Source organism: Dermacentor andersoni, chromosome 10, assembly GCF_023375885.2.
Source record: "Dermacentor andersoni chromosome 10, qqDerAnde1_hic_scaffold, whole genome shotgun sequence".
In the NCBI taxonomy this organism is placed as follows: domain Eukaryota; kingdom Metazoa; phylum Arthropoda; class Arachnida; order Ixodida; family Ixodidae; genus Dermacentor; species Dermacentor andersoni.
This window is the reverse complement of record NC_092823.1, coordinates 19,769,470-19,794,235: the sequence shown is the minus strand read 5'-3', so window position 1 is coordinate 19,794,235 and position 24,766 is coordinate 19,769,470. Positions and strand designations below refer to the sequence as shown.

Below are 24,766 nucleotides of genomic sequence, written 5' to 3'. Positions count from 1 at the left end.
CAAAAGAACTTATGGAATCCATGTGAAGAAATGGTTGCTTTCTAGAAGGGTTATCAGCTGTGAATAAATAACATGCTTCCCAATTTTGCATGGTATAGCTGCGAGTGAAATGGGGCGATAGTTATTTGGATCAAAGGCATCATGGCACCCATAAATACTTTCACTCAAGAATGTGCGTGTATTTCCGCCTGACCCGAAGTTAATACAATACTCAGGATTATTCATAACTTTCCTCTAAAGCACACGTTTCACGATGAACGATGTCATTAAAAGGCACAAGGTAATATACTCATCTATTACTGTACTGGAAACGGAGACTCACAGAAAATAAGATTTCTGGCACGACTGGTCGGAAAGGCAGTATTTTGGAGACTCCGAAAAATATATTTCCGGTGACCGTACTTATCCCAACTCTGACCTTCACTCGGTGTGGGCCGGGCTGTCTCAGGACTTCATTTGAGACGCGGACAATATTGTTGTGAAATCACAACGTTTGCATTTTTTAGTGAAAGCAGTTTCTCGCGGCGGTGCTGACCATAGGATGGCGTCTTATTTGCAAGAAAACACGGTAGATCATATTGAATTGCTGTGCTACACATTAGCGCACATTCTACTTGTACCGACCCCGAAGTTTTCTCAACACCTCTTCATTCTCTCCTACTGTGAATTGTTCAGAAAGAACGTTTTCCTTTCTGGTATTGTCAGCCTGGCCCATTTCGTTGTGGCACGCCCTACGAGACACTCATCGCTGGTCTTGTAATTCTAAGGTTATATCTTAAGCCCATACTAGCGATATATTGGGTGCCTGCCAATTAATGTGAATAGAAAGATTAACTATAGTTTTTTGCACTGGCTCGCAGGCTCAACGAACACAAAAATTGCGATCCACTGTTAGGGAAGCTAAATATTGCCCATGGTTATTTGCCTCGCTTCTATACAGGAGGTACACCGAAAACTACAGACTGAACCGCGACAAGTGCTAAAAGTGTAGAATTTCTGAGCAAGGCATACACTGAAACATAATGCTACGCGCGACGCGTTTACTTAAAGATGCTAGGCAGATCAGTGGAAACGGGCTTCGTTTTTTGGGAGCGGTCCAAATGTAGCCCACCGAACGTCGTCCTCTTTCTCCACTTCCTGTCTTTGTTGTCATTTGCGCTCCTTTTGCCCTTTGTTACGAGAGGTCGTGACATTTCCCTGTTGGCAGACGAACCACGCCGGCAAGTCATTGAGTCGCTCGTGGATTGTAAGGCTTCAGGCGGGCAACGTGCGCGACTTCTGTTTTGACCGAGTGTCGTTCACTCTTTGTGAGGCGTGCAATGAGATAGTTGACCTCGCTGAGGCGTTCGAACATAACGTAAGGTCATACGTAGTGAGCCAAGAACTTCTGGCAGAAGCCGCGCTTCCATAATGGCGTCCAGAGCCACACAAGGTCACCAGGATTGAAATATACATGTAGGCGACTGCCGTCGTAGCGAATCCTTGATCGGTTCAGCGAAGCTAGGGTGCGTAGCCGAGCAAGGCGTCACGCTTCTTCTGCTAGACAGACCATCTTGGTAACAGAGTCATTGTCATGAGCGAAGTAAGGAAATATGGTGTCGAGCGTGTAATGAGGCGGACGAACATAAAGAAAGAAGGTGAGTAACCGGTGGTTTCGTGTCTTACGGTGCTGAATGCATAGGTACAAAAGGCAAGACACTGTCCCAGTTCTTATGTGCGTAGCCGACACACATGGATAGCATGCTGGCAAGCGTTCTGTTTGTACGTTCAACCAGACAATTAGTTTGTGGATGGTGCGGCGTCGAATGCCGGAAGCTAGCTGAACACAGGCGAAGGGTCTCTTCAACAACGTCTGCGGTAAATCGTCTCCCACGATCGCAGAATATAATTCGAGGAAGCCCATGTCGGAGAATGATGGAATATAATAAGAAAAGAAAGCCTTCTGTTGCCGTTGCCGATGGCAGTGCTGCTGTCTCACAATCACGGGTCAGGTGGTCTTCACAGACAATAATCCAACAACTGCCGTCTGAGGATCACGGAAAGGGGCCCAGGAGATCTATACCGACTTGTTCCAAAGAGGCGCTGGAAGGCGAAACTGGCTGAAGTCGACCATGCGGTGTGTTTGGAGGTTCCTTGTAACGCTGGAAGTCAGTGCAACTGGAGATGTACTGCTCGGTATCGTGGCGCATCTCGGGCCAGTAAAAACGTTCTTGAGCGCAGGGGAGCGTGCTTGTGGAGCCAAAATGGCCAGAAGTTGGATAGTCGGGCATGGTGCATAGTAAATGAATACAGAGGCTTTTGGGGACAACTAAAAGTAACGCGCGCATTGGTCGAGTAGCTCTTTTTATACAGGACACCGTCACGTAGGCGAAAGCGGCTACTTTCTGAAAGGTCGTGCGCGGTCGCGAAGAGCGGTTGCAAACTCTCGTCCTTCTGCTGTTCAGATATGAAGGTACCCATATCAGGAAATGCCGGAGATACAAAAGCAATCTGCTGATTGAAGTTGTCAGCGTCGCATTCAGTCGTTCGAAGGGGCATGCGAGAAAGGCAATCAACATCAACGTGTCGTCGACCGCTCTTGTACAAAACAACAAACCAAGTCGACCAGAAGGGTCCCAAAGATTCACGAGCCAGCACAGTGAATGATGATCCGTGGGCACCGTGAAAGAGAGCCCGCAGAGGTAAGAACGAAACTGTTGCACCGTGAAGATGACCACCAAGCACTCTTGGTCGGCCGCTGTATAATTGCGCTCGGAGCTACTTAATGAGGGGCTAGCGTACGAGATCACGTGCTTACTTCCGCCGATGCCAACACCACTCGCGTCTGTCTGAACCTCTGTTCGTGCTGAGGCATCGAAGTGGCGAAGAATAGGCTGCGACGTCAAGAGGAACTTTAATTGACGAAATGAAGAGTCACGCTCTGTGGTCCACTCAAAAGGAGCACCTTTTTGAAGAAGGCGCGTCTGAAAATATAGGAATGAATCGGTGAAAGCAGGAGCATAAGCCTAAAAAGCTTCCTAGCTGCATGACACCATGAGGTTCCTTAAATGCCTCTACAACCGCTGTCTGTCGTGGATCTGGTCGTATGCCGTTTTTATCGACTTTTTTATGTCCCAGCACAACAGCTTGTCGTTAACAAAAATTGCACTTCTTCGAATTCTGGACAAGGCCGGCTTTCCCCAAGCAGTTCGGCACCAACTCCACTGCAGACGCTTGTTATGCTCACTAAATGTTCGCCCGACGATAACAACGTCGTCCATGTAGCACATGAAAACTTCCCATTTCCAGCCGCGCAGTATAGTGTCCACGAACCTTTCGAACGTTGCGGCCGCCTTGCATGTCCCCAAATGGCATGACGTTAAATTCAAATTATCCGTCGGCCGTTACAAATGCAGTTTTCTTCTTATCGTCACTGTGCATAGGAATTTGCCATTAACCTGACCGCAGATCAACATAAGAGAAGGACGAGGCCGCAAAAAGACAATCGATCGCGCCGTCAATTTGGGGAAGCGGTAGACGCCTTTTTTAGTAATGGCGTTTAGGCGTGGGTAATGAACGTAGAATCGCCATGTGCCGTCTTTCTTCTTCACTAATATCAATGGTGCTGCCCAAGGGCTAGATAATCGTTGGATGAGTCCTTTGCTTAGTATTTCTTCGACTGGATCGCTGATTTTCTTTGGGCTCTGCAGGCGACACATGACATAGTTTTTGTCGAATCAGTTGGCCAGACCCTATGTTGATTCGGTGACGAATGCTAGACGCAGGGCTCGATGGCGGGCTCTCGTTCTGCGCGAAGTCGAATACTGAGGAGTGTTTCGCAAGGAGGGCCACCAACGCCTCACGCTTATGGTCATTGAGTGATTTGGCGACCATACAAAGGATCTTTGAGTCTACAGAGTGCACGTTACCGGCTTATCCTGTGTCCACAAGTTCTGTAAGCACTTGCATCTTCTTGACTGTAAGTCTTCCTGAAATGTGGCAAGCTTTAAGCCTTGAGGCCGCATCGCCGCTTCAGTAGAACAATTTGTCACCCACAGCCCTGTGAATCAATTCAGCACCGATACCATGCAATGCGGAAGTACCACATTTTTCTTTAGGCAGTTCACATGTACAGGATCCACTGCAGAATCAAGTGGCTTACAACTTGAACAAACAGCAGCAACACGGACCGCAGATGAAGTGGGCACAACTGTTCCCTCGGAAACGCAAAACGCACTTTTTTGGATGGGCGAGTCTTCCAAGATCACGGATGGAACACTCCTGCCCACATTGAGTTCACCCGTTCGCCAGTCAACATTTGCACCACACAATTGCAATAAGTCGATCCCTAAAATGACGTCGTGAGTGGAACGAGGAAGAACAGTAAACTCAGTGTTAAAAACTCGGCTGCCCAAGGACGGACGCACATTGCAAGCAACAACCGTGTATAATGATTCGCAGCTCACTTCATGAAAACTAGTGCTCTGGTCCCAACGAAACATAACCTTGCGTCCCAGAAGGCTTTTAAACAGCAGATTCGAGATGCAAACAGTTGTTCCCGTGTCGACTAAAGCCATGGTGGAGATACCGTCAATGAGCACACGAACCCTATTCTTCAGCATAAATATAGTTGGGGGTATATCATCATCATCATCAGCCTGGTTATGTCCACTGCAGGGCAAAGGCCTCTCCCATACTTCTCCAACTACCCCGTCATGTACTAATTGTGGCCATGTTGTCCTTGCAAACTTAATCTCATCCACCCACCTAACTTTCTGCCGCCCTCCGCTACGCTTTCCTTCCCTTGGAATCTATTCCGTCACTCTTAATGACCATCGGTTATCTTCCCTGCTCATTACATGTCCTGCCCATGCCCATTTCTTTTTCTTGATTTCAACTAAGATATCATTAACTCGCGTTTGTTCCCTCACCCAATCTGCTCTTTTCTTGTCCCTTAACGTTATACCAATCATTCTTCTTTCCATAGCTCGTTGCGTCGTCCTCAATTTAAGTAGAACCCTTTTCGTAAGCCTCCAGGTTTCTGACCCGTACGTGAGTACTGGTAAGACACAGCTGTTATAAACTTTTCTCTTGAGGGATAATGGCAACGTGCTGTTCATGATCTGATAATGCCTGCCAAACGCACCCCAGCCCATTCCTATTCTTCTGATTATTTCAGTCTCATGATCCGGATCCGCAGTCACTACCTGTCCTAAGTAGACGTATTCCCTTACCACTTCCAGTGCTTCACTACCTATTGTAAACTGCTGTTCCCTTCCGAGACTGTTAAACATTAGTTTTCTGCAGATTAATTTTTGGACCCACCCTTCGGCTTTGCCTCTCCAGGTCAGTGAGCATGCATTGCAGTTGGTCCCTTGAGTTACTAAGCAAGGCAATATCATCAGCGAATCGCAAGTTACTAAGGTATTCTCCATTAACTCTTATCCCCAATTCTTCCCAATCCAGGTCTCTGAATACCTCCTGTAAACACGCTGTGAATAGTATCCGAGAGATCGTATCTCCCTGCCTGACGCCTTTCTTTATTGGGATTTTGTTGCTTTTTTTGTGGAGGACTACGGTGGCTGTGGAGCCGCTATAGATATCTTTCAGTATTTTTACATACGGCTCGTCTACAGCCTGATTAAGCGGGTATATCAGTTGGGATTACGGGGTATATCAGTTGGCAGCACAGGTTTTCCAGCGACCTCACCTCCATCGGATGTGCTGGATAGTTTTCCGGCGGGGGTGACGTGAAGCGGCGCCGTGGCGATGATGACGTGATGCACCGCCGGGGAGATGGTGATCAGTGCTCTCGAAAAGCTGGTGGTGGTGTCAGAGTGCGAGCGAAAGCAGGCGAATGGTTGCAGGTCCTTCCTTCTTCAAAGTAGCTTCATAGGTTGGAGTAACACGGCCTCTTTCTCTGAAGTGGCCTTCTAGAGCGGAGTTCCCTGGCCGCTGTGTGCCCAAGATGCGACCACTGTGCCACGTACACGACATCGATTGCCCATAGCACGATGGGTGGCGTTGCTTGCAGTATCAGGCTATGTGACCTGGTGAGCCACAGCTGTAGCACACTGGCATAGGGCGAACTTCGGAATGCTCTTGACAATTTTCTGCCGCGGCCGCGCGTGGAGCGTAACGAAGATTCGCGCCATAGGCAGTGGCTGGTCGTCGAGAACGAACGTAGCGTGGGCGCTGATCAAGGCTTCGGTCAACAGAATCGCTATAGGATGGTTCGCTCAGGGTATAATGCGGGACGTCTCTATAGCTGCCAAAGCCCGCAGTGCTAATGGAATGCTGTCAGTGGATGGTTTGCACAAACGGCGCGTCGGAAAGCGCAGCAGCTGTAATGTGGCGCCACAGAACATGGTTGTTCTTCATGTTCAAGGAGCTCCTCACGAACAATCTGACGAATGGTGGACGATGAGTCTGTTGGAGAACTCGTGTCCACACTTGCCACAGTCGTCACGTTAGCTAGCCGTCCGAATTTCGGTGTAATTCGACAAATCCTCATTATTTCGTAGGTACGACAGTACCGTATCACGTATGATACCGTTCCCAAGTTGTCTTTTCTACTGAGGAAGTTATACACGTCTTCCGCGATTCTCTTTAAATGTTGTTCCACCTTCGAGGGTTTACGGTCTTGCACAGTTTTAGAACGTCCTCGATGAATGGGGTGCATGTCTCTCTGGGTACGTGAGCCCTCTGAGCTAACTTTAATTCTGCTCGTTTCTGCGGAGCATCCGAACAGTGCAAACGCTTCTTGATCTTCTCAACGAAACAGGCCCAGGTAGTTAAGCGTCCGCATGGTTGCCATACCAAACCATCGCCATGTCGCTGAAAAAAGAAACAACGTTCCTCAGTTGGGAGGCAGTAAATTGTGATTGTACTGCCTTACCCGCTCATAATGGTTGAGCCACTCGTCGACATCTTCTGCCTTTGCGGAGAAAGTACGTCTCACTCGGTAGTGCTGAACGGGGCTGGTCCTACCGATGCAGTACTAGGAGCATCTTCATCTCGAGGCATTTATTTATTTATTTATTTATTTATTTATTTATTTAAGATACTTTCAGGGCCCGAAGGCATTACAGAAAGGAGTGGGTGAACATAACAAAACATTTGTGCAATATACAGACAGATTCAACGTGGCGTTTCATGAATGCTGGTTTTGAAGGTGTCGGTATCCAGGATGGCTGCAACGGTGGCGGGAAGGTGGTTCCAATCTTTGCTTGTGCTAGGGATGAATGCATTACTACAAAGTTTAGTACGTGAAGACGGCACACCAACTTTGAAACTATGGTCAGAGCGAGATGATATGTATGACGGTTGGGTGATAAGCTGTTCTTTCAGCAAAGGGTTGTGGTGGTAGATTTTATGGAATAGCGAAAGGCGGAAGCATCTACGATGGAAAGAAAGTTCTGGCAAGTTAAGTGTTGTCTTCATTGAGGTAACGCTAGCATGTCGAGAGTAGTTTAATAAGATGAAACGCGCTGCACGATTTTGAATGGCTTCTATGCTGTTTATGAGTGTAATGTTAGCCGGGTCCCAAATGGCGCATGCGTATTCTAGTTTGGAGCGAACTAATGTTTTGTAGAGAGTTAGTTTCAGTGACGATGGTGCGGATGAGAAGTTTCGGCGCAAATAGCCCAACATGCGATTGGCATTGCTACATATAATGTCGACATGCATGTGCCAGGAAAGGTTGCTGGTGATGTTTAGTCCAAGGTATTTGTACGACGAGACAACTGAGAGAGGGCTATTATTCAGGAAATATGTATGCAGATTAGTAGTATTAGTACGCTGTGATACCCGCATGCATTTACATTTGCTTAAGTTAAGCTTCATAGACCACTTGATACACCATAACAGAACGTTATTAATGTCGTCTTGGAGTTTACGAGAATCATTGAGGTCAGTAATTTTATGATATATAACGCAGTCATCAGCAAAAAGTCTAATAGTTGAAAATTTCACACAGGAAGCAAGATCATTAATATAGATTAGAAAAAGTAGAGGACCGAGAACCGACCCTTGCGGCACGCCTGACGTTACCGCGAGGGGCGCAGACGACGAATTGTTAGCGATTACGTATTGTGTTCTATCAGCAAGAAAGTTTTTAATCCAGTCCAGTACTAGCGGGTCAATCTTAAGAAGACTAAGTTTATAGATTAGTAGGTTATGGGATACGGTATCGAAGGCTTTAGCAAAATCGAGAAAGATGCAATCGGTGTCAAATCCTAAGTCGGTGTTAGAAAAGAGGTCGTTAGTAAAGCAAGCTAGTTGCGTTTCACAGGAGAAGGATTTCCTAAAGCCATGCTGACTGTTGTTAAAAAAGGAGTTCGTCTCAAGAAAATCAACTATGTGGGAATATATTATGTGCTCCAGAATCTTACAGGGAATGCTGGTTAGTGATATGGGACGGTAGTTTTTGGGACAATGTGTGTTACCTGATTTGTGAACAGGAACCACCTTCCCCACCTTCCAGTCGCTTGGTAGTGATGAGCAGTGTAATGATTGTTGGAACATCCTAGAAAGAATAATTGATGAATACAATTCAGTACACTTTAGTATTTTTGAATTAATTTCATCTGAACCCGCCGACGAAGATATTTTCAAATTACCGATTAGTTTTCTAATGCCCACCCAGTCTATAAGAATTGAATCCATAGGGGTATCATAAACTGTCGTTGGAGGCGGCAAAAGCATAGGTGCAGCGTCATGAAAAAAGGAAGCAAAGATATTATTAAAAATTGTGCAACACTGATCACTTTGAACAGGGGTGTTAGACTGGGACAATTGTATTGCGGCTGGTGTATTACCACGAACAACATTCCATAATTTACGTGGGTTGACATGTAAGTATGATGGTAATGTAATGTTGAAAAATGTTTGCTTAGCTTGGGAAATAGCGCTACAATATTCATCGTTGATGCGGTGATATTCGGCCCAACGAATCGGGTTGTTAGAGCTTTTTGCGGAACGAAATAACCGTTTTTTCTTGCTCCGAAGACGGCGCAAGGCGGCCGTAAATCAAGGCGACTGTGGATTACAGTGTACTTTTCGTTGCGGAACATATTTTCGAATTAGGAATAACAGTTTGCATTTATAAAGGGTCCAGTTTTCTTCAAGTGTTCGTTGGTCAAAATCGGGCATCACTGCATCCATAAAATGCTCCATTTCTTGCGTGATTGCGGGAATATCAGCTTTGGAATAATCGCGAATTGTCTTAACCTTCTTTGTGTAAGAAAAGCGTGTTTTTAAATCAAACTGCAGCAATGAATGATCACTTATCCCAGGAAGATAAGTTAAGGAGGAAACTAAGTCGGGGGTAGTAGTCAGCACTAGGTCAAGTGTGTTAGAAGATGTTGGAGTGACTCGGGTTGGTTTGTGGACCAGCTGTGTTAAGTTGAAGTCAAAGCACAAATTTAAGAATTCAATGGGCTCGGCTGAAGTACGTTTAAAATTAACACAGTCAGTCTCCCATACTATATCTGGAAAATTAAAGTCCCCCAAAATAAATAACGGAGAGTTGGGAAACCTAACAATCAATTTGTTAAGGACATCATGGAAATCTGCAGAGAATGTAGAGGACGAATTTGGTGGTCTATAACATGCACAGAATATAAAGGGACGGTCTGAAATGCTCACGCGCACACAGACTAATTCTAGGGGTGATGTAATGCTAAGAACAGGTGAATTTAGGTTATCTTTGATGTCAATCAAAACGCCCCCTCCTGACCGGATATCGCGGTCACACCTGTAGATATTATAAGCACTTTCGCAGTCGAATATTTCACTGTTCTTTATTTTTGCGGAAAGCCAAGTTTCAGTAAGGACAATGACGTCAGCGGAGCAAGAATCGATAGTTGAAGATAAAGCTGTTCGCTTGTTGGAAACGCTACGCACATTAGTGAAAAGAACAGAAACGCTATTTTGACAAGGTCGACTCGAAGATAGCTATGCAGAATGAGAGGAAGGATTTATAGGACCTGTGGCATCGTTATTTACTTCAGCGGCGAAATCGGAAGAATGAAGTTCGCAGATAGTATCGGTGACAGAAGAATACACATAGGTTTTCTTGTTCATGACTAATTTATTTGTCCGCAAAGAAAATGATTGCCCGCTCGCTTTTCCGAATTCAATTAGTTTCTTTCGAGATTGGCGTGTAGCCCTGCAGAAATCTTCTCCCACCGATACTTTTGTGGCCTTTAGTAGGCCTTTCAGTGACAGGATCTTTTCTCTTGTCTTGAATGATGAAAACTTGATAATAATGGGGCGAGTCTTGCCGACCACAAAAGAGCCAAGACGATGTGCCCTAGCAATCGCTTCATCAAATATGTCTAATTTTAGATGGTTTTTAATAAGATCGCGCACGAGGATTTCAGTTTGTGCCCATGTTTCAGAAGCCCCATCAACAACCCCATAGAACAAAAGGTTGTCCCTCCGGGATCGATCCTCCAAGTCGTCAAGCCTTGATTTTAATTCAGAGTTTTCGGTACTAATGGCAGTAGTAACTATTTTGGATATGTCCGTGGGAGGCGTGGAAGATTGAAGTGTTTCCACAAATGTTTCAAGGGTTAGCAATCTGGTTGACAGGTCCGACACTTTGTGAGTGAGGGCTTCTTGGGTTGCTTTAAGTTCCGAAAAGGAACGCATTACGTCTTCATGACGGGACTCAGCTAAAGCGGATAAAGCAGCAATGGCAGCAAGGACTGGGCTAGTTACATCATCAGGCCCAGGATTCATCTCTACATCCCCGCAGAGAACGAGCAGTTTAGAAACGTGCGCACAATCACAAAAAAATGGTATATAACACACTCGGGCACGGCAGGTGCAGCAAAAAGACGTTATTTGAACGCTTGCAATGCAGTGACGGACTGCCACTAACCTGCACATAGAAGAAGGAGACATTGAGCGGCGAGCGCATTTTGGCTGCTCCTCCGTGCCCACTGAAGGCGGCTAGGCCGTGCCAGTCCTTTAAGTAGTGGCACCGTTGTGACGTTGCGTGTGACGTGTTGAAGAGGGAGGCGTGGCCGGTCTCATGGCGATGACGACAGCAGAACCCACACTGCTCGGCTGATGTCGAAGATGGAAGCACTCGTGCTGACTATATCTGGTAATCAGCAGCTTGTGGTACCGAGCCTAGCGATCCGCCAAAGAAGAAAATCTGCACATAGAAGAAGGAGACATTGAGCGGCGAGCGCATTTTGGCTGCTCCTCCGTGCCCACTCTGGCATGGTGGTGGTCGAGGGCAGAAGTCCGGCAAGGTGGTGGCTTCTACGAAGATCTCTTACTGACGGCTCCGTTGTCTGTAGTGGGAGTTACCCCGCACAGCTGCACCAAATGTTATGGGCGAAGCGTTTACTTAAATATGCAAGGCAGATCAACGGAAACGGTTAGCGTTTTTCGGGACCGGTCCAAAAGTAGTCCGCCGAACGTCGTTCTCTTTGTCCACTTCTCGTCTTTGTTGTCATGCGCACCCCTTCTTCCCTTTGTTACGATAGCTCGTGACAATGCGTTGCCATAAAGAAACAGGAAGCGACTAATAAGGTGAGGGCTGTTTTTCACAGGTGTTTTAACTCCTCTCCGTTTCTTTTTTTTTCGCCCTTAAGCTGAGATAATCAGCTTTCAGTCAACCACCAATGTAGCCATCTCCTCCGTATTAGTAAAAACAAAATGGTCAATAACTTATCCATGATTTGCGGGTGTCAACGTAACATATCTGACAGCGTAATAGTGGGCCCCAGAACAATCTCTTTCTTCTGACTCCATTTCTTGTTTTTCTTGCTCCGTATCCCATCGGCCAAGACTGCAGGGGCCTGTACTCACAATGGACAATTGTACAGAAAGCCGCTGCTGGTTGTAATGATCGCGAGGGAAATGCTATTTATTGTTTGTGCCTTCCTAATGCGAAGTGATCTTTGCCTTACGCCAGGCATTTTGGGGCAGGTAATCCTGAATAAAAAATGCACGTGTACGATGAAACTTGGCCTTCCTGCATAGCAGATCAGTGTTCAAACCAATAAAACATCTTTTCTATTGCCTGTTTTTGCATTTAATGCAGATTATATACATAACCTTGAGTCGTTGGTAGGTTCCAGTAGTGTCAGTTAGCAGCAAAAAAAAAAAAAAAAACAGTGTGGGCCCTATTATGTCCAATCCCAGGCACGCCTCTCTATTTACAACTGTAGCACGACTAACTTTCTTTTGGGCCACTGACCAGAGCAGTAAAGCAATAATGAAACGCGCAAATGACGCTCAACCTTACTGCTTACTTTCACATAGAACGCTCTACTAGAATATTGACGTAGAACGTTGTCTTAGAAGTATGTCTAAAGAATGTCAGTAAATCATAAATTTGCTGCCGTATACACACATATGCATATGCTTCAAAAGAAGCTGATTTTCCTTTGTAGGCATTGTTTCAAAACGACATTGTTACTTTCATGACATAGCAGCCACCGCTATGCGTACTATGGCGCAAGCAGCTGTGCGAATAGGCGCCGACTTTACCTTTCCGATTTTTGAGCGTTGTTGATATTCCCAACTGTACCTGTAAGCTTAGAAGCGGGTGCTGCGCCCACCGTCAATGTAACCTCGGGGGAACAGCTGCTTATTGTTCTTCGTAAAGCTGCAAAACACTCTTTTTTTAAACATCGCTGCTGCACGCACCTGGTGCTGTGACACAGGTATATCTGAAAAATTTGCGCAGCGAGCTAGCACAGTTCTTTTCTTATTCATTTTTTACCACGCTCAACAGATACAGAATAGGCACATCTTCTCTCATCGTTGACTTCATTTCGCCGCTCTAGGAACTAGGTGGCCGCTATAGTCAAAGGGCCATTTTTGAAGTTTAGCATTTACGCGATTCTTGTAAGTGGTTTCGTTTAAAATAGGGTTCAGAGCATTGTGATTCGTCCACAGCAACACTCGCAGGAACTCACTGGCTGGTGTTGAGAACAAATGGAATCTTCAGGCTGCCGAGCTTCAAGCTACTTGACGGATCGATGCTGGATTATACCGGTTGTAGCGGGTTGCGTAACATTTGCAGCCTCATTGCTTGAGTCCAGCAGGGGGTACCTGTACGTCCTCTACATGGAGAAGTTCAACGCCGACCACGGAGCAGCGTCTTGGCCAGACAGCATATTGGTAGCCAGCGAGCATCTGTCAGGTACGTAACAGTAATCGACAAAAAAATTTGTATCCCAGCATAAGGCAAGTATGATTTCAGGCAATCGTCGTCTAAAACAGCATTTTTCTAGAAGCTGCACTGCACTCCCTGCAGCGTAAGTTTGACGATCAGTAATGCATTTTGGCATATGTCTATAAGCATCTATAATACCCAGCAATATTCAGATGCTACCTCTGCCCCAAAACAACCAACGTTCCGGGTGAAGTGTAGCTGCCAGCCCATGTTGCAGCGTCAGAATACTATGGTGCTAAACATATTTCAGCGTCCTGGTTATGGGTTGTTAGAGCGAAGCTGTAAGCCACTCGGCGGTCGGTATTTTTCATGTCCAGCCATGAAGAAAAAGTATTATCGTCACCAATGGCTCTTAAAGCTCTAAAAAAGCAAAAATGCAGTGGCTCATCCTTCACTTAATGCAGAGGCTACGAACGCTCAGCAGAGTGACACGAACAGTGCATACGTTCATTACAATCACGCATACAACGTACAGAACAGCGTACGCTTCGATAAAGAACGAGCTCAAAACAAGCATCTGTAACAATCGCCGGTGGCTCATACCCGATAAGCAATCGAAAATGCAATGGATCATACCCACAACAGCAAGCTATAAATCCAATGGCTCATACCCCCTTAAGCTAGAGGCTACAAGCGCTCAGCAAAGTGATATGAACAGTGCATAGATTATTTGAAATCACCCATAAAACACAGAACAGCATACGTTTCAATAAAAAAACAACCTCAGAACAAGCACCCGAACCATCAATAAAGCATTGTATACCCCCTTCAGCACTTGTAGTGATGGTTGTGCAACAGTTCCTCTGGACGTTCCCTTTCGCAGGGCAGGGACAGCGGGTCGCTTATTTTAGCTTGTATTCAGTAAGCACAGTCTGCCAGCCTTCAGAAAACTTCCGATTAGCTCAAAGTGTAGGCCAACCGCCCCACAAAGGTTTCGGTCACGGATTTGTCAACGAATCAAGATGCGTATCACTTTAACCACGAGGCTGACTTTTCTGCTTAACTCTTTTTCAACTCTCTTCAAGTGTCGGGTGGATGACGTTTTTTTCCTCTCCAGAAACTTCCTCTACTAAACGGAGTAGCGCATTACTGATTTAACAGAAACGCCGCTTGTTTTTTGGACGTTACCTTTGTGTCGTACATATCGGCGGCCCGATTCTTCTGGTCAATTTCACTGGCAGCGCAGCCACCTCAATGGCGGGAAAGAATCTGATATTGTCTCTACAGTCATGCAAAACATGAACTGTTGGATATTGAGCTTAACGTGGACCAGCATTATTTATTTCATGCGCGACTATATTTACTCAAGAACACTAGAAATTATATACATACTTCATGCTTGCTTCATTGCTTGATTATCTCCGCAATGACACTGGATATTATCTATATTGTTTATGCTGACTTCAGTGCTTTGATTACATTTATTGCCATTTCAAGTTTATTCGGCTTGATCGACTGATTCAATTGAAGCGGCTGCTGCCATTTTGTTAATTTCGCTTCTTTTAAAGCACAGTATCCTGCCGACAGATGTAGGCTTCTGTCAAGCGGCAGCTCTTTTTCTGATGTTCCATAGGTAAAGGTATCTTCACTATTTTTTATTTTACATAATTGCTTTGTCTTCCTTACTTATGGCATGCTGTCATTTTTAGGCAACGTCCAGCCTGTAGTTACTTTTATTAAGGCGAAGGACTTATATGGCCCATGAGACGGAAAATAGCATCTGGCGTTAACAACCGATGGCAAGGAAACCTACGTAGCCGAGTGATGACGTCACGTTCCCGGCGCTGGACCTGTTGCGATTCGCACTGTGAGATCCCACGGTGCGCAGCCACGCGTCGGACGGACGCCGTGGCCCACACACAGCAAATTGACTTCGGCCAATTCGAAAATTTATATGACCCACGTTCAAAACCATCCTGGCCCACTCCCAAAATTGACTTGGACATCCCTGAAAACTGACTTTGCCCAATGCGAGTACATGGCCAAGTAAAACGTATCTCGCGGAAAAGTCATACTGCTTTCACATCCTATGCACGTAACGAGACTTAAGTGCCTTCGTAATTGTTTTTTTTATTGCGATACAAATTATACGGACAGTCCAACCGCATCTTTGCCGTCGGCGTCGCCGTCCTCGTAATGTTCTGGATAAATTTTAATGCCGATATCATCATCGCCGCGCGTCGTATGCTGTATGTGCGAGTGTCAGAACGCGAGGGAAGCCGATGATCGCGGCTCAAGCCGGCACGCGCGAAGAAGGAAAGCGGAGAGCAAACGCGCCGCCTTCCATCGCGCCAAAGGTTGTGGCAGGATGCGAGGTAGGGAGAGGGGCGGCGGCGTTGTTCCTGCAGCAACTGCGCATTTCGCGACCGGGCGCAAGACGAACTGACGAACGCGGCTCAATCTAGCGCGCCGTGTATGGATGAAAGCGGGTAGGCAGCGCGGGAGGGAAGGCGGCCGGCTCCGACTCCGCCAACAAGTGCGTACTTTGGACGGCCGCGCGCGCCCTATATTGAAAGAGATCCACAGAGGGCTCATACCTTTGTGCGCACTGCGTTCTCGACGCCGCGGCGTTGAAGCGATAGACAGCACGAAGGTCACTTCGCTCGCTGCTGCTGACACGCTTGCACACACCAGCGTTTTTTGACAGCGAGTGTCCCCGTTCATGGAGTGGGATGTGTTCATGCTGGCTTGTGGACGCTCACACAGTGCATGTTAATTCAGTCAGTAAGCGAATGTTTCCAAGATTTATACGGTCGATAAAACCAATATCCTAACTTCTTACAGCTGTATGCTAATGTCCTATCGCAGTGGATGCTTAACCTTTCGGGCGAGACTGCGACTTTTTGTTTCAATGCTCGATCAAATTTTCAGAAGGCAATATTTAGCGCATTCTCAATAATGCCACATATACAGATACAAATCACTAGTATTCCTTTGGATGTGAAAAATTTGAACTACAGCACGCAGAAACTTCGGATTGAAGCTGATGAAGCCAACAGAGGTGATTGGCTGGTATGCTCCAGAGGTGGGCTGGTATGTGTCCCCTATGCATATGTGTGACACATATGTGTGGGAATGCATTAGAAATTTTCCCTGAAGGATATAAAGGAACGCTTCTCGTATCAGTGAGTTCTTGGAATACATCTGGCTGGGCATAGTGGTAACAACTTGCAACTATTTTTATAGTTCGGCAAAGCCAACAATACTCATTCAGAATAACCCACAAGTTATATTTTTCACTTAGCGTTCACTCGGACTCAGACTCACCAAAAGTTCTACTCAGCCGGGCTCGCCCGGACGAAGACTCATTGGGATTCTGCTCAGGCTGGGTCACTCAGACAGAAACTCGCGAAAGTTCTCCTCAGTCGAGGTCCCTTCATTATACACTCAATATTCTTCTAGTCATTCAAAATTCTACCCAGCCTGGCTCACACGGTATCAATAACCAGAATAAGGATAAGAAAGCTTTACTCGGCCTGGCTGTCGCTTGCTGAAGCTTTGTCAGAAACAAACACACCAACTATTAAACACATTTGTACCACACTCACCACGTGACGCGCAATCCGTAAGGTTTAGCCGCTGCGCACGCAGACTTGTACGCGAGAGAGTAGACCGGATAGCGTGTGGCGAGGCTCGATCGTGACGAGGGCGCCACTAACAGCCACCGGCTACAAAAATTTGGGGGACGCTTAAGCTTCACCTTTAAGAGCAGGACGCGCTAGCATTCAAAGATCCCTGACTGCTTCTCACGCTTCCTAGCCACGAACGCTAGCCACGAACGCTATGCACGAAGGCGAGCTTTCTGGTAGAGACAAGGCCTCTTGCGTGGAGCGCAATGCGACGGAGGCGAGCGCCAGCTGGAGGTATTGCAAGGAACCGGGCGCACCGCTCCGTGGCTCCCAAGACACCCATCGCACCGGCGCGCTCAAATAGCGGACGCCGCAGCCGGTCTGTGTGTGTGAAGGGGTTTCTTTGAATTTTCGCGTAACAGAATGATGCTTTCTCCTATAGTCAAATTACAATCCGAGAGCTATCATGCCTATAGGTTGTGTGTAAGTCCTAGCTTAAGATTTTTCCACACATTTTGCATGATAAATTCAAATAGTTCGGAAAATTCCTTGCCTCGCATGGAGGGCCTGAATTTGGAGGGGGGGGGGGGGGGTGCGGTGTGGAAATCTTTTGCCAAAACGACGTTCGAAGCCGGACGCAGACGCGGCATGCCGACACCGGATTCTCTACGACACGGGCTCCTTAACGCTATCACGTTAAAACAGCGTCTTGAAGCGGTCCGGAAACCGTAGAGCGCCTGCTCTCCAGCGCTTGATTAAGAGGAGGGGGGGGGAAAGTCCTATAGCAGATGATGATGAGTCTGATGGCAGAGTCTAGGCGGGAAAGGAAAGAAGACGTCACACGGGCTTTTGTCCGCGTAGCGTGCGGCATGGATTGTTCTCTGTTAAGGCTAGGGTTGTGGAAGAGTGAAGGGGGAAGTTGGAGAGCTGGACACAAACGCTTGTCTCCAGGGCCCATTACTGCCTAGTGGCTGCGCACCCTCACGCGCGCTCGACGGAAAAAGTAGGTCAGACTGGCCGCCGAACTTTCCAGAACGAAGTAGGAAAAGATGACTCAGAGGTGACGGAAGGCACCTAACTTCACCCACGCTAGGAGTCGCCCTCTCCTCTTCGTTCTCGCGCTCGGCGTCGATGGGGCGAAAGAAAAATCGACAACCTCCCAGAACAGACAATTGCTCCTAGCCAATAGGAAGACGAGACCCGAGCGGGTGAAGGAGGGAATTTGTAGAAGGAACTCTATGCGTATGTGAACGCCTGCTTTGGCGCTAGTAACAGACAGACGCGGCGAGCGTCTATAAAAAGAAAATTGATCGTGGGCTGCGATTCGGCCCCGAGCCGCCGACTAAGCTTGCATATGCCCGCCCGCTGAGGAGCTCCCGGGGGACGCACCACTCTCGGCCAGCCACGGACCATCCGGGCAGCGTGCGCCATTCATCGGGACGGCCATTGTTGGACACCTGAGGTCGCGTCGGACTGACGAGGTGCTCGATGAACAATTAGCATCCATCCATGCCAAAATACTCGGTCGGAAGCATCAAAGTGGTGCGTGTAAATGAAAGGCGAAGTTAGAAAGAGAAGAGCGTGAAAAGAAGCTACCAAAGATGACAAAGTACCTACTGAATGCTGCTTCCGCGGAGCAGTACGACAGCTCTACCCAGAGTCCGTGTCAAACTCCCAATAGTACCGACTGTGCTTCTGTGGAGGACTTGTCAACTCCATCACCACGGTTTGCTGGCAAGAAGCAAGGCTTGACTCATCTTGGTTGTCTGGATCCTGTGAAAACGGTGCCAACCTCGGTAGTCCATATTTCTGAGCAACCGACGCTAACCGAGCCCTGTCCTGTTCCTGAGTCAGCAACGTCTATGCTATTCGCTTGGGCCCCTGCCACAGAGCTCCAGGTGTCCGGTCCGCCAGGCCCGATTTCTACTACTGCTGATTAACAGGTGCCAAACCTCCCTGATGAGCCTCCTTCTACTGACGAGCGCCAGGAAACAACACTCCAAGAACCGACTCACTTGTTTCCTGTTAGTTTGGCTTCAAATAATCATGTTCCCACCCACAAAGTGTGCCTCGAGAGGACGAATGAGACGGCTTCTCGTTGCGACATTAGGGAACTACAAACACCCCCGAAGCAAGAGGTACGTTGCGAGATTCTCCGAAGTTACCCTGCTAAGTGGCCGGACGTTATTGCTGACAGCTTTCGGATTGTATGCCTTGAGAAAGGGCCATTGTATTTTCAAAATCGGGCAGAAAATGTTCCGTCTTCCGAAAGGCAATACAAAACTCAGAAACGCTATATGTCACCTCATCTTTTCGTGCGAAAGGCTGTAAATGCGGAGGCGTACGAGCGACACTGGTTAATGTACTCGGAGTCCAAAGGTTACGTTTACTGTTTCATGTGCAAACTATTTTCGATTTCGAACAACCCCAGTGCTTTCACCACGCACGGCTCTTCTGATTGAAAAAGAACAGAAGAAAAGATTTCCGCACATAAAAATAGCGTCGAGCACCGGAACTACGTAGCAGCATGGCTCGCCCGCTCTAACTCGAGCAGCACAATTGACAAAGAGCTGGTTAAGCAGCTTGTCACTGAGTCCACTTACTGGAAGAGGTATTGAAGCACATAGTCGTTGTTGTTAAGCTTCTAGCTGAGCGAAACTTAGCATTTAGGGACAGCGAGGAGATTTTTGGTTTACTGAGAAATGGCAATTATATGGGAGTGCTTGAGGCCATTGCCAAGTTTGATCCCTTCCTAGAGGAGCACAGCAAACGCTACGGGAACAAAGGAAAAGGTCAGCCATCGTGTCTGTCAAAAACAATTTGTGATGAATTTATCGACCATATGGCAAAGGCTGTCAAGGAGCATCTCGTTGACGAAGTGAAACGCGCAAATTCTTATCTTTAATTGTTGATTCGACTCCAGACCTGAGTCACGTTGATCAGCTGTCAGTTGTGTTACGATACTATTTAAAAGGGAAAGTGCACGAACGCTTTCTTGGATTTGTTCCAATTGAATGACATACCGGCTTGTATCTTTTCGATACCGTGATGTCCCTCTTGACAACCAATGGCATCTCTATTGATGATTGTAGTGGCCAAGCTTATGATCATGCGAGTAATATGTAAGGAAAATACAAAGGACTGCAAGCTCAAATCAAACACCTGAAGGAATTGGCTGTCTACGTCCCTTGTGCTGGTCATTCACTGAACTAAGTTGGCGCGTGTAGGGTTGACAGTTGCCTTGAGGCAGTCAAATTTTTCACTGTTTTCAGACACTGTATGTGTTCTTTTCTGCCTCAGCTAAGCGATGGAGGTATCGTTTGGACAGCATGGGCGGAACTGGCCGGCGGCTTGCTTTGAAAAATCTCTCTGAGACTAGGTGGTCAAGACAAGCTGAATCATGTAAGGCCATTCTGAAAAATTTCAATGCAGTCTTGTGTGGCCTTGAAGCTATCTCAAAGAACGAGGAAGAAAACAGTGACACTAGGAACGAAGCGCCCTCTCTCTTCAAGAAAATGACAATACTAGGGACTGCATTCATGGCGATTTTCTGGAGTGAAATCTTGGAGTCCTTTGACAAAACGATCGCAGCACTTCAGAAACCAGACCTAGATATTTCAACTGCTATAGACATGCTGAGCTCTCTAGGAGGCTTTGTTAATTTATTGCGACCTCCCTTTGATACCTTCGAAGAGAGAGCACGCACGCTAAGTACCAATCAATGTTATCAGAATGAGGGCAAACGCATCGTTTTGAGTAAGCACCCGGACGGAAAAAGCGATAGTGCGCTACAAGGTAAAAAAAAAGCTCATCGTAGAGACCTACAATGTTGTACTTGGCAGTCTAGGCTCTGTTTTGCGAGTGCGAAAGGCTGCCTACACTGAACTCTGCGAAAGGTTCGGATTGTTGAAATTACTGACACAAGTTGGGAGCGAGGCCTCTCTGGCATAGCAGGCTGAGAAGTTGGTGAAAACCTACAAAAATTATTTGGAGCCAGCATTTTCCACTGAAATCGTTCAGTTTCCGGACTTTCTGCACAACTCTTTGTGCCAGGGCACGAGTCCCCTGGGAATAATGAAGTTGCTGCACGAAAGAAAGCTTATTGATGTGTTTCCGAACCTTTCTATTGCTTTGCGAATGTACTTAAGAATACCCGTGGCAAACTGTGAGACCGAACAATCGTTTTCCAAGTTGTCGCTGATAAAAAATCACCTTCGTTCGAGCCTCCTTGACGACAAGGTGAACTCGCTTGCTATCATGTCCAACGAAAGTGACCTCCTCCGCCATCTATCCTTCGAACAAACTGTATCTGATTTTGCCAAAGGGAAGGCGCGAAAGATGCCATTTTAAAAGAGGACTGTGTGCGCTATACATAATTAGTTCCAATAAGTTCGTTGTGTCGCCTCCCAGCCTCCACGTTGCCATTGAAACGCTGAGCAGTGTAATTCAAGATATACAAATCTTCGTTGTTCATCTCTTGTTTGTTCTTCTTGTGATATTTAGCGTAGCTATAAAGAACTGTATTTTTGTTGTTTTTGATAGTGCCACGTTTATTTGGTGTCGTCCTTGCTTGTCTTACCTATAACGAAAATATTTTCAAATAATGTTTTGTAATTACAGTTGGTAATTTTCATCTGTATTCTAGTGCATTTTTATGGTGTTTGTATTGCCTTAAGTATATTATATATCTATTGCATATATATAGACTAACGTGTATAACGATTACTGCAGTGTGATGCTTGAATTTTAATTAAGAATGTTTGGATACAACCATGCGTCGCCTCACGGGGTTAAGCTTAGTGATGCAAACAAAGCCTAGCTTCAGAAGGACCGACATCTTAGCTTCGTTGTCTTTTCTACGTTCTTGTTCGTCTTGAGTGCACTAAAGTTTTCCTTGAAGCCTAGGTTTTGCTGATAGTAGAGTGCGGATTAATCACAAAGTGTACATATGTGTTGGTGTTTACAACAGCACGCGTTTCAAGCAAGTTTTGTTGTTTTCCTTATAATAATAACAATAATAATAATCCCGTTGAACTCACTTCGTTCTTTTTAATTTGGCGGAATTGAAATGAAACATGGCATATTTCCAGTAGCGTAGCAGGTGGCAGGGGGGGGGGGGGGGGTCTGTATAGAGAAAAGGGGCCAGCATGCGCATTAGCCCAGGGCCCCAAGTTTTTTTTAAAATCCGGCCAGCTGCCCTCCAACAGTTATCGCGCACATTGCATGGGCGAGAAAGGGGCGGCGCCATCAAAGAAGGCTGGCTTGACGAGACTAGCCGCCTGCCATCATGCTCCCTCCCAGCTTTCTTTTATTGCGATAGCATTTATATGGACACTCTAGGCCCATTTCCATCGTCATCGTCGGCGTTGCGGTGATGTTTCGTATAAAGTCCAAGTGCGATAACATCGTGACCACGCGCCGTGTCCTGTCTATGCGAGTTAAAGCGCGTAAGTGTGAGCCGAGGATGGCGCCTTGATCTCGCGCGCGCAAGAGAGGAAGGCGGGGAGGAAGTGCTCCGGCTTCCGTCGCGTGCAAGGCATCGACGGGGGAAGGAAGGGGGGATGGCGTTCTACTCAGGCGGCGGCTGCGTAGAGCGCGGCCACGCTTGCCCGATCTTGAAAGCAACCCCCAATGAGGGCAGAGGCTAGGTGCACCGAGGGCTGATAGCTTCATGTGACCTGTGTTCTTGTCACTTAGTTCACGTTGAAGCGTGAGGCAGCACAAAAGTTAATTCGCTCGATGCTGCCGCTCCTGCTCACGCCAGCGTTTTGACAGAGAGCGTCCGCGGTCATCGCATGAGATGTGTTTATGTTTTCCTGGGTGTACGTGACACCATGCTTGCTCATTTAGTAAGCGAATGTTTACTTGTGTATACGATTGATTAGGCCACTCGCCTTACTTAGCATAGCTGTCTACTAATTTGCTATCACAATCGATGCTCTGCCTTGTGGCCTAAACTTAGACTTTTGTTTTGAAAGTGAAGCGTTCTTTGTCTCATTCTTTAACTTTTCCATTGCTGATGATGCGGCTGCGCAAGCAAGCACGTCTTCTGCCGGCTTCCAAAGGCAAGCCACAGCCCCTACTATCATTGCAGACAAAACTAGAGATGTTTAGTGAGCGCTCAGCGAACACATGTGGGCGCTCTCCCTTGATCCTATCTATTCCGTGCAAAGCTAAAGTGATAATTGACATAAAAATTGTAACAGCGCCAACACATGCATCCACAAAGTAACAAGGACGAGACGCAAGCGCTGAAGAACACAGAAGGAAGGGCCCACACTATTTTTATGAGAAGTATGCGCCAACTCACCCAGAAAGAAGTTTTAACTAAAGTGGTAAGCTGGAAAGATCACTGTCTATTAGCTTAGCAAAGATTTGTTGTCAAGATTTGTTGTCGACATTTACGATTTGACCACATACAACATCGCCTCCGTCATGCATCAAATAGTTAATGAAAAACTAGCCTTGACAACAGTCTCGTTCCGTCCCTCACTTCGCATTGTTGGGAACGCTTCTCGTTGTCGTTTTTGATTGTCTAAGGTAAAAACTAATTACAGTCGCTCTACACTACAGTTTACAGGCACCTCAGTTTGGGATAGGCCTGATAGTAACCTAACCACTCTAAGAACATGGCATACATTTCTAAAACAATTGAAGCACTCACTTATTGACAATGCGTAGGATTGCGCATGTTTGCACACATCCTCACTTTTTTTTCCTGTGCCGATGTTGTCAATGATAAAAAAAAAGAAAATTGTTAAAAAATGTATCAAGTGTGAAATTTTCCCTACTACTGTACTTTCTTGTTTTACTTACTTCAGATATCTCTGTTTTATGTGATTTTGCAGTATAAGAAAGCAACTGCCAAAAGAAGTGTTTTTCCCAAATTACAATCGGTAGGGACCCTCTAACAAATTTGTTGAGTCCCGATAATGTGTACCTTGCAATTGTATATGCTATTTATGTTAAATAAAAAATAAACAAGATACGAAACAGTTCTGATTTCCTTTTGTTTGATTTCTTTGTGTAAAACTTTGCTAGTTACCTTTGTAGTTTTCAATCTAAAAAAAAGATTTGTTTCGTCAAAGAAACAATTACAGTGCAAAATGCTCTGGCTATTGCCACATTTAGCGAGTGCAGTATTTTATCGCTGTCAAACGATTATATTATCGTGCAATAGTCTGGGCATTGGATAGAGTTTCAAGCACCACGAAAGCAAAACACATCGATATATACACCGACTCTCAGTATGCGCTGCATGCCTGCAAATCGCGCCATACAGCATGATCGGAAATACTCCCAGTCAAGCAGGCCTTCAGGCGTGCGGAGGCCCACGGGGTCACTGCAACACTTCAATGGATCCCTGGTCACCATGGCATCGAGGGAAATGAGAGAGCCCGCGAGGCGGTGCGCGCCCTCACGACGAATGGAGCCCCGTATGACCCAGACAGAGTTTGAGAGCAGCAGCCAACCGATGCAAGAGGGAACCCCGTGCGAGTGTGCCCTCAGATCCAGACCCACTTCCCGCGGGTCTTCCCAGGTCGGGGCAGGTGCTGCTGCATAGGCTCCGTTACGGCTTCGTCCTGACACCGGATGTGCTGGAGCGGTGGCGGCAATACTGGCCACGCCGGGAAAGAGACCCTCCATCTCCGTCGCCCAACTCCCTTCCATCGCAGGAACCCGGCCCTCCCACAGCCTCCGGGGACCAAGAAGTATACCAGGCGCCACACAGGTGCCTTGACTCTGACATGGCCACGCGGCCATCCGCAGCCCATCTATTTTGGGAGTGCCAGCGACACGCTCAGCAGCGGGACCACCACCCGAGGGCGGTGCGAGTGTCGTCCTACGAGGAGTGGATTAGACCCACAACTGGCTCGATGGATTCCGACAGGGTCATTCTGTACTCGCTCTTGGCTTTCGCCAAGGACGCGCAGCTCCTAGGACGGCTCTGAATACGCCTCCACTTCCTCTTCCTATTGCCCATTATAGGCCTTCGAGCCATTCCTTAATAAAA

At 46.8% G+C, this 24,766-nt stretch overlaps 1 protein-coding gene across 1 annotated transcript in view; it reads left to right on the top strand.

Moving 5' to 3' along the window:
* The first annotated feature begins 12,872 nt into the window (after positions 1 to 12,872).
* Positions 12,873 to 24,766, top strand: part of LOC126519145 (uncharacterized) — a 47,764-nt gene continuing 35,870 nt past the window's right edge. The window contains exon 1 of the mRNA XM_055065212.2: positions 12,873 to 13,150. Coding sequence (XP_054921187.2) covers positions 12,943 to 13,150 — 208 coding nt within the window. The 5' untranslated portion in view covers positions 12,873 to 12,942. The remainder of the gene's footprint in view (positions 13,151 to 24,766) is intronic.